Consider the following 15683-nt stretch of genomic DNA (forward strand, 5'->3'; position numbering starts at 1 on the left):
CACTACCACAGAATTGGGAAGATAAATGTAATTTAACTTCTTATTTGCACAATTAATAAAAAGTCAGCCAACTTTTTCAAAAGGCGTGAACTCTTTAAGCTTTCCTGTTTTTGGCGCCCCCAAGTGGCAGAATGAAAAATGACAGACAGAAGCCCCACATAGTGGCTTCAAACAGTTATACTTTATTAAAGCTGTCATGTATCAAATGTGCAATTATAACATCTTTCAAATTATTCTGATGATACAAAGCATTGGTTGTAGTAAAATGAAACAATCCTAATGACAACTGGTGCAGCCTGTGTAACTGGGTGATTACCTCAGTATGTGGTGGCACACATTATTGTTTGCTGTCTGATTTTATACTGCTGTTATCATTTGCCATAGACTTTACATGCAGGAACTTAAGCTAGATATCATGGTATTTCATTATTCCGATTATGAAATACTTAATAATATGTGTTTGTCATGAGTGCTGCTCCACACTACAAACAATAAGAAACCTTTTGTAGATATTGCGAAGCAGTCTGCGAGACCAATTCAACAAGCACTTATTAGGGCACATTTTTTTCAGTGTGTGGCATCACTCCACTGAACATACGGATAGTTGGAGGTGAAGATGCTCCAGCAGGAAGTTGGCCCTGGCAGGTTAGTCTGCAGAGATTTGGCAGCCATGTTTGTGGTGGTTCCCTCATCAACAGTGAGTGGGTGATGTCTGCTGCTCACTGCTTCTCCAGGTGAGAAACTCTAATATAATTAGTGATATATTTTTTCTGTATTTCAGTCTATGCTTTGGAAATATATTTGGTTTACATTCTTCCAAAAACCAATGCCAATGTATCGTTTTTTCTGTAGTACCAACACAAATAGATGGCAGGTTTCCCTTGGTCGTCAGAACCTGCAGGGCACAAACCCAAACGAAGTGACCAGAACTGTTGCCAGAATCATTTTGCATCCAAACTATGACAGCAACACCAACAACAACGACATTGCTCTGCTCAAACTCTCCTCACCAGTCAAATTCACGGACTACATCAGACCTGTGTGTCTGGCAGCCAGCAGCAGTGTTTTCAACAATGGCACTGATAGCTGGGTCACTGGCTGGGGTGCAGTCAAGGAGGGAGGTGAGTCTGCTTGTGTTGCTGACAAGCTGTTTTTTTTTAGTGCAGTGTTCATGTCATCTAGAGTTTGTAGCGAAATGTTTGATTTGTTTCTCTTCTGGTTGGTTCCTCAGTGTCATTACCGTTCCCTGAAACTCTACAAGAGGTGGAGGTGCCAGTTCTGGGAAACAGACAGTGTAACTGTCTCAATGGAGTCGGCACAGTCACAGACAACATGATCTGTGCTGGTGTTCTGGCAGGAGGCAAGGACTCATGTCAGGTAGCTGTTTCTTTTCATTTGTCGCTGATTAGTAAACGCTTTCAAGATTTTCTGAGATTCTCAGACGTTCCCTGTTCTTCTCCTCAGGGTGACTCGGGAGGTCCAATGGTGAACAAGCAGGGCGATGTGTGGGTCCAGTCTGGAATCGTTAGTTTTGGTTTTGGCTGTGCTCGGCCCAATCTGCCAGGAGTCTACTCCAGAGTGTCCAGTTACACGTACTGGATCAACTCCCATATCACGTCTGATAAGCCAGGCTTTGTCCAGTTCGCCTCAAGTGGGCTGGATGCTGACAGCAGCTACACCTGTCCTGGTCTGCCACCTCCTGTCATAACTATTACTACTACTGATGCTACTGCAGGATCAGATATTACAACATCAGATCCAGTATCCAGCATGTCAAGTGCTGAATGTAAGTAACCCCACTACCACAGAATTGGGAAGATAAATGTAATTTAACTTCTTATTTGCACAATTAATAAAAAGTCAGCCAACTTTTTCAAAAGGCGTGAACTCTTTAAGCTTTCCTGTTTTTGGCGCCCCCAAGTGGCAGAATGAAAAATGACAGACAGAAGCCCCACATAGTGGCTTCAAACAGTTATACTTTATTAAAGCTGTCATGTATCAAATGTGCAATTATAACATCTTTCAAATTATTCTGATGATACAAAGCATTGGTTGTAGTAAAATGAAACAATCCTAATGACAACTGGTGCAGCCTGTGTAACTGCGTGATTACCTCAGTATGTGGTGGCACACATTATTGTTTGCTGTCTGATTTTATACTGCTGTTATCATTTGCCATAGACTTTACATGCAGGAACTTAAGCTAGATATCATGGTATTTCATTATTCCGATTATGAAATACTTAATAATATGTGTTTGTCATGAGTGCTGCTCCACACTACAAACAATAAGAAACCTTTTGTAGATATTGCGAAGCAGTCTGCGAGACCAATTCAACAAGCACTTATTAGGGCACATTTTTTTCAGTGTGTGGCATCACTCCACTGAACATACGGATAGTTGGAGGTGAAGATGCTCCAGCAGGAAGTTGGCCCTGGCAGGTTAGTCTGCAGAGATTTGGCAGCCATGTTTGTGGTGGTTCCCTCATCAACAGTGAGTGGGTGATGTCTGCTGCTCACTGCTTCTCCAGGTGAGAAACTCTAATATAATTAGTGATATATTTTTTCTGTATTTCAGTCTATGCTTTGGAAATATATTTGGTTTACATTCTTCCAAAAACCAATGCCAATGTATCGTTTTTTCTGTAGTACCAACACAAATAGATGGCAGGTTTCCCTTGGTCGTCAGAACCTGCAGGGCACAAACCCAAACGAAGTGACCAGAACTGTTGCCAGAATCATTTTGCATCCAAACTATGACAGCAACACCAACAACAACGACATTGCTCTGCTCAAACTCTCCTCACCAGTCAAATTCACGGACTACATCAGACCTGTGTGTCTGGCAGCCAGCAGCAGTGTTTTCAACAATGGCACTGATAGCTGGGTCACTGGCTGGGGTGCAGTCAAGGAGGGAGGTGAGTCTGCTTGTGTTGCTGACAAGCTGTTTTTTTTTAGTGCAGTGTTCATGTCATCTAGAGTTTGTAGCGAAATGTTTGATTTGTTTCTCTTCTGGTTGGTTCCTCAGTGTCATTACCGTTCCCTGAAACTCTACAAGAGGTGGAGGTGCCAGTTCTGGGAAACAGACAGTGTAACTGTCTCAATGGAGTCGGCACAGTCACAGACAACATGATCTGTGCTGGTGTTCTGGCAGGAGGCAAGGACTCATGTCAGGTAGCTGTTTCTTTTCATTTGTCGCTGATTAGTAAACGCTTTCAAGATTTTCTGAGATTCTCAGACGTTCCCTGTTCTTCTCCTCAGGGTGACTCGGGAGGTCCAATGGTGAACAAGCAGGGCGATGTGTGGGTCCAGTCTGGAATCGTTAGTTTTGGTTTTGGCTGTGCTCGGCCCAATCTGCCAGGAGTCTACTCCAGAGTGTCCAGTTACACGTACTGGATCAACTCCCATATCACGTCTGATAAGCCAGGCTTTGTCCAGTTCGCCTCAAGTGGGCTGGATGCTGACAGCAGCTACACCTGTCCTGGTCTGCCACCTCCTGTCATAACTATTACTACTACTGATGCTACTGCAGGATCAGATATTACAACATCAGATCCAGTATCCAGCATGTCAAGTGCTGAATGTAAGTAACCCCACTACCACAGAATTGGGAAGATAAATGTAATTTAACTTCTTATTTGCACAATTAATAAAAAGTCAGCCAACTTTTTCAAAAGGCGTGAACTCTTTAAGCTTTCCTGTTTTTGGCGCCCCCAAGTGGCAGAATGAAAAATGACAGACAGAAGCCCCACATAGTGGCTTCAAACAGTTATACTTTATTAAAGCTGTCATGTATCAAATGTGCAATTATAACATCTTTCAAATTATTCTGATGATACAAAGCATTGGTTGTAGTAAAATGAAACAATCCTAATGACAACTGGTGCAGCCTGTGTAACTGCGTGATTACCTCAGTATGTGGTGGCACACATTATTGTTTGCTGTCTGATTTTATACTGCTGTTATCATTTGCCATAGACTTTACATGCAGGAACTTAAGCTAGATATCATGGTATTTCATTATTCCGATTATGAAATACTTAATAATATGTGTTTGTCATGAGTGCTGCTCCACACTACAAACAATAAGAAACCTTTTGTAGATATTGCGAAGCAGTCTGCGAGACCAATTCAACAAGCACTTATTAGGGCACATTTTTTTCAGTGTGTGGCATCACTCCACTGAACATACGGATAGTTGGAGGTGAAGATGCTCCAGCAGGAAGTTGGCCCTGGCAGGTTAGTCTGCAGAGATTTGGCAGCCATGTTTGTGGTGGTTCCCTCATCAACAGTGAGTGGGTGATGTCTGCTGCTCACTGCTTCTCCAGGTGAGAAACTCTAATATAATTAGTGATATATTTTTTCTGTATTTCAGTCTATGCTTTAGAAATATATTTGGTTTACATTCTTCCAAAAACCAATGCCAATGTATCGTTTTTTCTGTAGTACCAACACAAATAGATGGCAGGTTTCCCTTGGTCGTCAGAACCTGCAGGGCACAAACCCAAACGAAGTGACCAGAACTGTTGCCAGAATCATTTTGCATCCAAACTATGACAGCAACACCAACAACAACGACATTGCTCTGCTCAAACTCTCCTCACCAGTCAAATTCACGGACTACATCAGACCTGTGTGTCTGGCAGCCAGCAGCAGTGTTTTCAACAATGGCACTGATAGCTGGGTCACTGGCTGGGGTGCAGTCAAGGAGGGAGGTGAGTCTGCTTGTGTTGCTGACAAGCTGTTTTTTTTTAGTGCCGTGTTCATGTCATCTAGAGTTTGTAGCGAAATGTTTGATTTGTTTCTCTTCTGGTTGGTTCCTCAGTGTCATTACCGTTCCCTGAAACTCTACAAGAGGTGGAGGTGCCAGTTCTGGGAAACAGACAGTGTAACTGTCTCAATGGAGTCGGCACAGTCACAGACAACATGATCTGTGCTGGTGTTCTGGCAGGAGGCAAGGACTCATGTCAGGTAGCTGTTTCTTTTCATTTGTCGCTGATTAGTAAACGCTTTCAAGATTTTCTGAGATTCTCAGACGTTCCCTGTTCTTCTCCTCAGGGTGACTCGGGAGGTCCAATGGTGAACAAGCAGGGCGATGTGTGGGTCCAGTCTGGAATCGTTAGTTTTGGTTTTGGCTGTGCTCGGCCCAATCTGCCAGGAGTCTACTCCAGAGTGTCCAGTTACACGTACTGGATCAACTCCCATATCACGTCTGATAAGCCAGGCTTTGTCCAGTTCGCCTCAAGTGGGCTGGATGCTGACAGCAGCTACACCTGTCCTGGTCTGCCACCTCCTGTCATAACTATTACTACTACTGATGCTACTGCAGGATCAGATATTACAACATCAGATCCAGTATCCAGCATGTCAAGTGCTGAATGTAAGTAACCCCACTACCACAGAATTGGGAAGATAAATGTAATTTAACTTCTTATTTGCACAATTAATAAAAAGTCAGCCAACTTTTTCAAAAGGCGTGAACTCTTTAAGCTTTCCTGTTTTTGGCGCCCCCAAGTGGCAGAATGAAAAATGACAGACAGAAGCCCCACATAGTGGCTTCAAACAGTTATACTTTATTAAAGCTGTCATGTATCAAATGTGCAATTATAACATCTTTCAAATTATTCTGATGATACAAAGCATTGGTTGTAGTAAAATGAAACAATCCTAATGACAACTGGTGCAGCCTGTGTAACTGCGTGATTACCTCAGTATGTGGTGGCACACATTATTGTTTGCTGTCTGATTTTATACTGCTGTTATCATTTGCCATAGACTTTACATGCAGGAACTTAAGCTAGATATCATGGTATTTCATTATTCCGATTATGAAATACTTAATAATATGTGTTTGTCATGAGTGCTGCTCCACACTACAAACAATAAGAAACCTTTTGTAGATATTGCGAAGCAGTCTGCGAGACCAATTCAACAAGCACTTATTAGGGCACATTTTTTTCAGTGTGTGGCATCACTCCACTGAACATACGGATAGTTGGAGGTGAAGATGCTCCAGCAGGAAGTTGGCCCTGGCAGGTTAGTCTGCAGAGATTTGGCAGCCATGTTTGTGGTGGTTCCCTCATCAACAGTGAGTGGGTGATGTCTGCTGCTCACTGCTTCTCCAGGTGAGAAACTCTAATATAATTAGTGATATATTTTTTCTGTATTTCAGTCTATGCTTTGGAAATATATTCGGTTTACATTCTTCCAAAAACCAATGCCAATGTATCGTTTTTTCTGTAGTACCAACACAAATAGATGGCAGGTTTCCCTTGGTCGTCAGAACCTGCAGGGCACAAACCCAAACGAAGTGACCAGAACTGTTGCCAGAATCATTTTGCATCCAAACTATGACAGCAACACCAACAACAACGACATTGCTCTGCTCAAACTCTCCTCACCAGTCAAATTCACGGACTACATCAGACCTGTGTGTCTGGCAGCCAGCAGCAGTGTTTTCAACAATGGCACTGATAGCTGGGTCACTGGCTGGGGTGCAGTCAAGGAGGGAGGTGAGTCTGCTTGTGTTGCTGACAAGCTGTTTTTTTTTAGTGCCGTGTTCATGTCATCTAGAGTTTGTAGCGAAATGTTTGATTTGTTTCTCTTCTGGTTGGTTCCTCAGTGTCATTACCGTTCCCTGAAACTCTACAAGAGGTGGAGGTGCCAGTTCTGGGAAACAGACAGTGTAACTGTCTCAATGGAGTCGGCACAGTCACAGACAACATGATCTGTGCTGGTGTTCTGGCAGGAGGCAAGGACTCATGTCAGGTAGCTGTTTCTTTTCATTTGTCGCTGATTAGTAAACGCTTTCAAGATTTTCTGAGATTCTCAGACGTTCCCTGTTCTTCTCCTCAGGGTGACTCGGGAGGTCCAATGGTGAACAAGCAGGGCGATGTGTGGGTCCAGTCTGGAATCGTTAGTTTTGGTTTTGGCTGTGCTCGGCCCAATCTGCCAGGAGTCTACTCCAGAGTGTCCAGTTACACGTACTGGATCAACTCCCATATCACGTCTGATAAGCCAGGCTTTGTCCAGTTCGCCTCAAGTGGGCTGGATGCTGACAGCAGCTACACCTGTCCTGGTCTGCCACCTCCTGTCATAACTATTACTACTACTGATGCTACTGCAGGATCAGATATTACAACATCAGATCCAGTATCCAGCATGTCAAGTGCTGAATGTAAGTAACCCCACTACCACAGAATTGGGAAGATAAATGTAATTTAACTTCTTATTTGCACAATTAATAAAAAGTCAGCCAACTTTTTCAAAAGGCGTGAACTCTTTAAGCTTTCCTGTTTTTGGCGCCCCCAAGTGGCAGAATGAAAAATGACAGACAGAAGCCCCACATAGTGGCTTCAAACAGTTATACTTTATTAAAGCTGTCATGTATCAAATGTGCAATTATAACATCTTTCAAATTATTCTGATGATACAAAGCATTGGTTGTAGTAAAATGAAACAATCCTAATGACAACTGGTGCAGCCTGTGTAACTGCGTGATTACCTCAGTATGTGGTGGCACACATTATTGTTTGCTGTCTGATTTTATACTGCTGTTATCATTTGCCATAGACTTTACATGCAGGAACTTAAGCTAGATATCATGGTATTTCATTATTCCGATTATGAAATACTTAATAATATGTGTTTGTCATGAGTGCTGCTCCACACTACAAACAATAAGAAACCTTTTGTAGATATTGCGAAGCAGTCTGCGAGACCAATTCAACAAGCACTTATTAGGGCACATTTTTTTCAGTGTGTGGCATCACTCCACTGAACATACGGATAGTTGGAGGTGAAGATGCTCCAGCAGGAAGTTGGCCCTGGCAGGTTAGTCTGCAGAGATTTGGCAGCCATGTTTGTGGTGGTTCCCTCATCAACAGTGAGTGGGTGATGTCTGCTGCTCACTGCTTCTCCAGGTGAGAAACTCTAATATAATTAGTGATATATTTTTTCTGTATTTCAGTCTATGCTTTGGAAATATATTTGGTTTACATTCTTCCAAAAACCAATGCCAATGTATCGTTTTTTCTGTAGTACCAACACAAATAGATGGCAGGTTTCCCTTGGTCGTCAGAACCTGCAGGGCACAAACCCAAACGAAGTGACCAGAACTGTTGCCAGAATCATTTTGCATCCAAACTATGACAGCAACACCAACAACAACGACATTGCTCTGCTCAAACTCTCCTCACCAGTCAAATTCACGGACTACATCAGACCTGTGTGTCTGGCAGCCAGCAGCAGTGTTTTCAACAATGGCACTGATAGCTGGGTCACTGGCTGGGGTGCAGTCAAGGAGGGAGGTGAGTCTGCTTGTGTTGCTGACAAGCTGTTTTTTTTTAGTGCAGTGTTCATGTCATCTAGAGTTTGTAGCGAAATGTTTGATTTGTTTCTCTTCTGGTTGGTTCCTCAGTGTCATTACCGTTCCCTGAAACTCTACAAGAGGTGGAGGTGCCAGTTCTGGGAAACAGACAGTGTAACTGTCTCAATGGAGTCGGCACAGTCACAGACAACATGATCTGTGCTGGTGTTCTGGCAGGAGGCAAGGACTCATGTCAGGTAGCTGTTTCTTTTCATTTGTCGCTGATTAGTAAACGCTTTCAAGATTTTCTGAGATTCTCAGACGTTCCCTGTTCTTCTCCTCAGGGTGACTCGGGAGGTCCAATGGTGAACAAGCAGGGCGATGTGTGGGTCCAGTCTGGAATCGTTAGTTTTGGTTTTGGCTGTGCTCGGCCCAATCTGCCAGGAGTCTACTCCAGAGTGTCCAGTTACACGTACTGGATCAACTCCCATATCACGTCTGATAAGCCAGGCTTTGTCCAGTTCGCCTCAAGTGGGCTGGATGCTGACAGCAGCTACACCTGTCCTGGTCTGCCACCTCCTGTCATAACTATTACTACTACTGATGCTACTGCAGGATCAGATATTACAACATCAGATCCAGTATCCAGCATGTCAAGTGCTGAATGTAAGTAACCCCACTACCACAGAATTGGGAAGATAAATGTAATTTAACTTCTTATTTGCACAATTAATAAAAAGTCAGCCAACTTTTTCAAAAGGCGTGAACTCTTTAAGCTTTCCTGTTTTTGGCGCCCCCAAGTGGCAGAATGAAAAATGACAGACAGAAGCCCCACATAGTGGCTTCAAACAGTTATACTTTATTAAAGCTGTCATGTATCAAATGTGCAATTATAACATCTTTCAAATTATTCTGATGATACAAAGCATTGGTTGTAGTAAAATGAAACAATCCTAATGACAACTGGTGCAGCCTGTGTAACTGCGTGATTACCTCAGTATGTGGTGGCACACATTATTGTTTGCTGTCTGATTTTATACTGCTGTTATCATTTGCCATAGACTTTACATGCAGGAACTTAAGCTAGATATCATGGTATTTCATTATTCCGATTATGAAATACTTAATAATATGTGTTTGTCATGAGTGCTGCTCCACACTACAAACAATAAGAAACCTTTTGTAGATATTGCGAAGCAGTCTGCGAGACCAATTCAACAAGCACTTATTAGGGCACATTTTTTTCAGTGTGTGGCATCACTCCACTGAACATACGGATAGTTGGAGGTGAAGATGCTCCAGCAGGAAGTTGGCCCTGGCAGGTTAGTCTGCAGAGATTTGGCAGCCATGTTTGTGGTGGTTCCCTCATCAACAGTGAGTGGGTGATGTCTGCTGCTCACTGCTTCTCCAGGTGAGAAACTCTAATATAATTAGTGATATATTTTTTCTGTATTTCAGTCTATGCTTTAGAAATATATTTGGTTTACATTCTTCCAAAAACCAATGCCAATGTATCGTTTTTTCTGTAGTACCAACACAAATAGATGGCAGGTTTCCCTTGGTCGTCAGAACCTGCAGGGCACAAACCCAAACGAAGTGACCAGAACTGTTGCCAGAATCATTTTGCATCCAAACTATGACAGCAACACCAACAACAACGACATTGCTCTGCTCAAACTCTCCTCACCAGTCAAATTCACGGACTACATCAGACCTGTGTGTCTGGCAGCCAGCAGCAGTGTTTTCAACAATGGCACTGATAGCTGGGTCACTGGCTGGGGTGCAGTCAAGGAGGGAGGTGAGTCTGCTTGTGTTGCTGACAAGCTGTTTTTTTTTAGTGCAGTGTTCATGTCATCTAGAGTTTGTAGCGAAATGTTTGATTTGTTTCTCTTCTGGTTGGTTCCTCAGTGTCATTACCGTTCCCTGAAACTCTACAAGAGGTGGAGGTGCCAGTTCTGGGAAACAGACAGTGTAACTGTCTCAATGGAGTCGGCACAGTCACAGACAACATGATCTGTGCTGGTGTTCTGGCAGGAGGCAAGGACTCATGTCAGGTAGCTGTTTCTTTTCATTTGTCGCTGATTAGTAAACGCTTTCAAGATTTTCTGAGATTCTCAGACGTTCCCTGTTCTTCTCCTCAGGGTGACTCGGGAGGTCCAATGGTGAACAAGCAGGGCGATGTGTGGGTCCAGTCTGGAATCGTTAGTTTTGGTTTTGGCTGTGCTCGGCCCAATCTGCCAGGAGTCTACTCCAGAGTGTCCAGTTACACGTACTGGATCAACTCCCATATCACGTCTGATAAGCCAGGCTTTGTCCAGTTCGCCTCAAGTGGGCTGGATGCTGACAGCAGCTACACCTGTCCTGGTCTGCCACCTCCTGTCATAACTATTACTACTACTGATGCTACTGCAGGATCAGATATTACAACATCAGATCCAGTATCCAGCATGTCAAGTGCTGAATGTAAGTAACCCCACTACCACAGAATTGGGAAGATAAATGTAATTTAACTTCTTATTTGCACAATTAATAAAAAGTCAGCCAACTTTTTCAAAAGGCGTGAACTCTTTAAGCTTTCCTGTTTTTGGCGCACCCAAGTGGCAGAATGAAAAATGACAGACAGAAGCCCCACATAGTGGCTTCAAACAGTTATACTTTATTAAAGCTGTCATGTATCAAATGTGCAATTATAACATCTTTCAAATTATTCTGATGATACAAAGCATTGGTTGTAGTAAAATGAAACAATCCTAATGACAACTGGTGCAGCCTGTGTAACTGCGTGATTACCTCAGTATGTGGTGGCACACATTATTGTTTGCTGTCTGATTTTATACTGCTGTTATCATTTGCCATAGACTTTACATGCAGGAACTTAAGCTAGATATCATGGTATTTCATTATTCCGATTATGAAATACTTAATAATATGTGTTTGTCATGAGTGCTGCTCCACACTACAAACAATAAGAAACCTTTTGTAGATATTGCGAAGCAGTCTGCGAGACCAATTCAACAAGCACTTATTAGGGCACATTTTTTTCAGTGTGTGGCATCACTCCACTGAACATACGGATAGTTGGAGGTGAAGATGCTCCAGCAGGAAGTTGGCCCTGGCAGGTTAGTCTGCAGAGATTTGGCAGCCATGTTTGTGGTGGTTCCCTCATCAACAGTGAGTGGGTGATGTCTGCTGCTCACTGCTTCTCCAGGTGAGAAACTCTAATATAATTAGTGATATATTTTTTCTGTATTTCAGTCTATGCTTTGGAAATATATTTGGTTTACATTCTTCCAAAAACCAATGCCAATGTATCGTTTTTTCTGTAGTACCAACACAAATAGATGGCAGGTTTCCCTTGGTCGTCAGAACCTGCAGGGCACAAACCCAAACGAAGTGACCAGAACTGTTGCCAGAATCATTTTGCATCCAAACTATGACAGCAACACCAACAACAACGACATTGCTCTGCTCAAACTCTCCTCACCAGTCAAATTCACGGACTACATCAGACCTGTGTGTCTGGCAGCCAGCAGCAGTGTTTTCAACAATGGCACTGATAGCTGGGTCACTGGCTGGGGTGCAGTCAAGGAGGGAGGTGAGTCTGCTTGTGTTGCTGACAAGCTGTTTTTTTTTAGTGCAGTGTTCATGTCATCTAGAGTTTGTAGCGAAATGTTTGATTTGTTTCTCTTCTGGTTGGTTCCTCAGTGTCATTACCGTTCCCTGAAACTCTACAAGAGGTGGAGGTGCCAGTTCTGGGAAACAGACAGTGTAACTGTCTCAATGGAGTCGGCACAGTCACAGACAACATGATCTGTGCTGGTGTTCTGGCAGGAGGCAAGGACTCATGTCAGGTAGCTGTTTCTTTTCATTTGTCGCTGATTAGTAAACGCTTTCAAGATTTTCTGAGATTCTCAGACGTTCCCTGTTCTTCTCCTCAGGGTGACTCAGGAGGTCCAATGGTGAACAAGCAGGGCGATGTGTGGGTCCAGTCTGGAATCGTTAGTTTTGGTTTTGGCTGTGCTCGGCCCAATCTGCCAGGAGTCTACTCCAGAGTGTCCAGTTACACGTCCTGGATCAACTCCCATATCACGTCTGATAAGCCAGGCTTTGTCCAGTTCGCCTCAAGTGGGCTGGATGCTGACAGCAGCTACACCTGTCCTGGTCTGCCACCTCCTGTCATAACTATTACTACTACTGATGCTACTGCAGGATCAGATATTACAACATCAGATCCAGTATCCAGCATGTCAAGTGCTGAATGTAAGTAACCCCACTACCACAGAATTGGGAAGATAAATGTAATTTAACTTCTTATTTGCACAATTAATAAAAAGTCAGCCAACTTTTTCAAAAGGCGTGAACTCTTTAAGCTTTCCTGTTTTTGGCGCCCCCAAGTGGCAGAATGAAAAATGACAGACAGAAGCCCCACATAGTGGCTTCAAACAGTTATACTTTATTAAAGCTGTCATGTATCAAATGTGCAATTATAACATCTTTCAAATTATTCTGATGATACAAAGCATTGGTTGTAGTAAAATGAAACAATCCTAATGACAACTGGTGCAGCCTGTGTAACTGCGTGATTACCTCAGTATGTGGTGGCACACATTATTGTTTGCTGTCTGATTTTATACTGCTGTTATCATTTGCCATAGACTTTACATGCAGGAACTTAAGCTAGATATCATGGTATTTCATTATTCCGATTATGAAATACTTAATAATATGTGTTTGTCATGAGTGCTGCTCCACACTACAAACAATAAGAAACCTTTTGTAGATATTGCGAAGCAGTCTGCGAGACCAATTCAACAAGCACTTATTAGGGCACATTTTTTTCAGTGTGTGGCATCACTCCACTGAACATACGGATAGTTGGAGGTGAAGATGCTCCAGCAGGAAGTTGGCCCTGGCAGGTTAGTCTGCAGAGATTTGGCAGCCATGTTTGTGGTGGTTCCCTCATCAACAGTGAGTGGGTGATGTCTGCTGCTCACTGCTTCTCCAGGTGAGAAACTCTAATATAATTAGTGATATATTTTTTCTGTATTTCAGTCTATGCTTTGGAAATATATTTGGTTTACATTCTTCCAAAAACCAATGCCAATGTATCGTTTTTTCTGTAGTACCAACACAAATAGATGGCAGGTTTCCCTTGGTCGTCAGAACCTGCAGGGCACAAACCCAAACGAAGTGACCAGAACTGTTGCCAGAATCATTTTGCATCCAAACTATGACAGCAACACCAACAACAACGACATTGCTCTGCTCAAACTCTCCTCACCAGTCAAATTCACGGACTACATCAGACCTGTGTGTCTGGCAGCCAGCAGCAGTGTTTTCAACAATGGCACTGATAGCTGGGTCACTGGCTGGGGTGCAGTCAAGGAGGGAGGTGAGTCTGCTTGTGTTGCTGACAAGCTGTTTTTTTTTAGTGCAGTGTTCATGTCATCTAGAGTTTGTAGCGAAATGTTTGATTTGTTTCTCTTCTGGTTGGTTCCTCAGTGTCATTACCGTTCCCTGAAACTCTACAAGAGGTGGAGGTGCCAGTTCTGGGAAACAGACAGTGTAACTGTCTCAATGGAGTCGGCACAGTCACAGACAACATGATCTGTGCTGGTGTTCTGGCAGGAGGCAAGGACTCATGTCAGGTAGCTGTTTCTTTTCATTTGTCGCTGATTAGTAAACGCTTTCAAGATTTTCTGAGATTCTCAGACGTTCCCTGTTCTTCTCCTCAGGGTGACTCGGGAGGTCCAATGGTGAACAAGCAGGGCGATGTGTGGGTCCAGTCTGGAATCGTTAGTTTTGGTTTTGGCTGTGCTCGGCCCAATCTGCCAGGAGTCTACTCCAGAGTGTCCAGTTACACGTCCTGGATCAACTCCCATATCACGTCTGATAAGCCAGGCTTTGTCCAGTTCGCCTCAAGTGGGCTGGATGCTGACAGCAGCTACACCTGTCCTGTCCTGTCAGCTTCAACAACGACAAGACCAATTACACCTGCCCAAATTGTAACCAGTCCGGCAAGTGAGTTCTTTTCATTAGTTTGAAAATATATCACTCAAGATTAAATTTTCCCTGTTCACTTTTTTCCTCTAAATCTGTATTTCTTTCATTATAACTTGCTATGTTTTCTCATAAAGGGTCAGTATGCGGTGTTGCCCCAATGAACAGTCGTGTGGTAGGTGACAGTGGTGTTGTACCTGAGGGGACGTGGCCCTGGATGGTTAGCCTCCACAAAAATGGGATCTACACTTGTGGGGGAACCCTGATTGCTGACAGCTTTGTCCTCACTTCTGCCCAATGTTTCTCTACGTAAGCATATAGGCCCTCATTCTCCATTAATGTAAAATGTTCAGAAATGGATGTTTCATTTCTAAGGTTTCCATTTATGTTCCCTACAGCCCCAATCCAAACGTCAGTGAGTGGAGTGTGTTTTTGGGTCAGCGACGTGTGGGTGACTCAGAAGAGTTTGAGATGTCTTCAGCTGTTGTGAAAATTACAGTGACAAAAATGACCGGCTCCAATATTGCACTGCTGCAGCTAGCTAAAACAGTCAGCTACAGTGATTATATCCAGCCTTTGTGTGTGGACATTAGCAATGCCAGATCTTTCCCTGTTGGAAGTCAGTGCTGGGTGGCAGGCTGGGGTAAGGGATTCAAAAGCACAGGTAAGGTTAAGATTGTTTGCATGACCTTTGAGAGCTACTTTGTAATTGTTGACTGTTTGTATTCACACGAGTAAATGTTTGGGTTTTATAGGCACTGTTAGAGCTGGCACAAGTCTTCGAGACCTTGAAACTCAAGTAACAAATTGTGAGAATGTTTCTGACACAGAGAACATTTGCACGTATTCTATGGAGATTCAGCAGGTAAAATAATTTCCCCCATTCACCAGTTTCTAAACTGTCAGAAATTAGCAGATGTTGGTGTTTTCATATTTGGATGATCATTGAATCATGCTTTTACATTTACAGGAGGATCAGGGTGGCCCTCTGTTATGCAAGTCAGATTCATCATGGTTCCAGGTGGCCGTTGTAACTACTGGTGGAAGCAAATCTGTCCGTGCAGACATTCAAATCTTTGTCAAAACTTCAAAATTTGGGTCATTCTTAAAGGAGACAGTGGGCGACATGCCATCTCCTGCTGCCACGGGAGGTACAGCAGGTTTCTCCTCGTCCTCATTCCTGTCCTTCTTTGTCCCCATTACCTCCATGTTCCTGTTGTCCAGCTTTTAAGTCTTTTGTCAGGGGGCCTAGAAGTAGTTAATTCTTGCACTTAAAAGGTAACTGACAGCTTTAAACAATCTCCTAGCCTCATTTATATTCTCTCACAGTAACTCAGGTCAAACAGAAGAAAGTGTTGAGAAACTGCTTTCAAAC

The 15683-nt window shown here is 43.2% G+C and overlaps 1 protein-coding gene and 2 pseudogenes across 1 annotated transcript; all 3 read left to right on the forward strand.

Moving 5' to 3' along the window:
• Window positions 1-279: 279 nt before the first annotated feature.
• LOC134003871 (transmembrane protease serine 9-like) lies at window positions 280-7185 on the forward strand (annotated as a pseudogene).
• A 282-nt stretch (window positions 7186-7467) lies between these two features.
• On the forward strand, window positions 7468-8982 carry LOC134003872 (prostasin-like; annotated as a pseudogene).
• Window positions 8983-9693: 711 nt separating this feature from the next.
• On the forward strand, window positions 9694-15539 carry LOC134003873 (transmembrane protease serine 9-like). Its single transcript, XM_062443222.1, has 16 exons — window positions 9694-9719; window positions 9838-10106; window positions 10217-10362; window positions 10450-10753; window positions 11354-11516; window positions 11635-11903; window positions 12014-12159; window positions 12247-12568; window positions 13151-13313; window positions 13432-13700; window positions 13811-13956; window positions 14044-14329; window positions 14446-14617; window positions 14707-14972; window positions 15064-15173; window positions 15279-15539. The coding sequence occupies exons 1-16, from the start codon at window positions 9694-9696 to the stop codon at window positions 15537-15539; spliced, it is 3318 nt and encodes a 1105-aa protein (XP_062299206.1).
• The last annotated feature ends 144 nt before the right edge of the window (window positions 15540-15683 follow it).

This window comes from Scomber scombrus, chromosome 21 (assembly GCF_963691925.1).
Source record: "Scomber scombrus chromosome 21, fScoSco1.1, whole genome shotgun sequence".
Lineage (NCBI taxonomy): Eukaryota > Metazoa > Chordata > Actinopteri > Scombriformes > Scombridae > Scomber > Scomber scombrus.

Excerpts from the sequence above, each read along its gene's own strand:
- LOC134003873 (XM_062443222.1), top strand. The coding sequence starts at position 9,694 with ATGTCTGCTGCTCACTGCTTCTCCAG. Across the intron at positions 10,363-10,449 it reads GAGGCAAGGACTCATGTCAG|GGTGACTCGGGAGGTCCAAT; the intron begins GTAGCTGTTTCT and ends TCTTCTCCTCAG. Across the intron at positions 10,754-11,353 it reads AACATCAGATCCAGTATCCA|TGTGTGGCATCACTCCACTG; the intron begins GCATGTCAAGTG and ends CATTTTTTTCAG.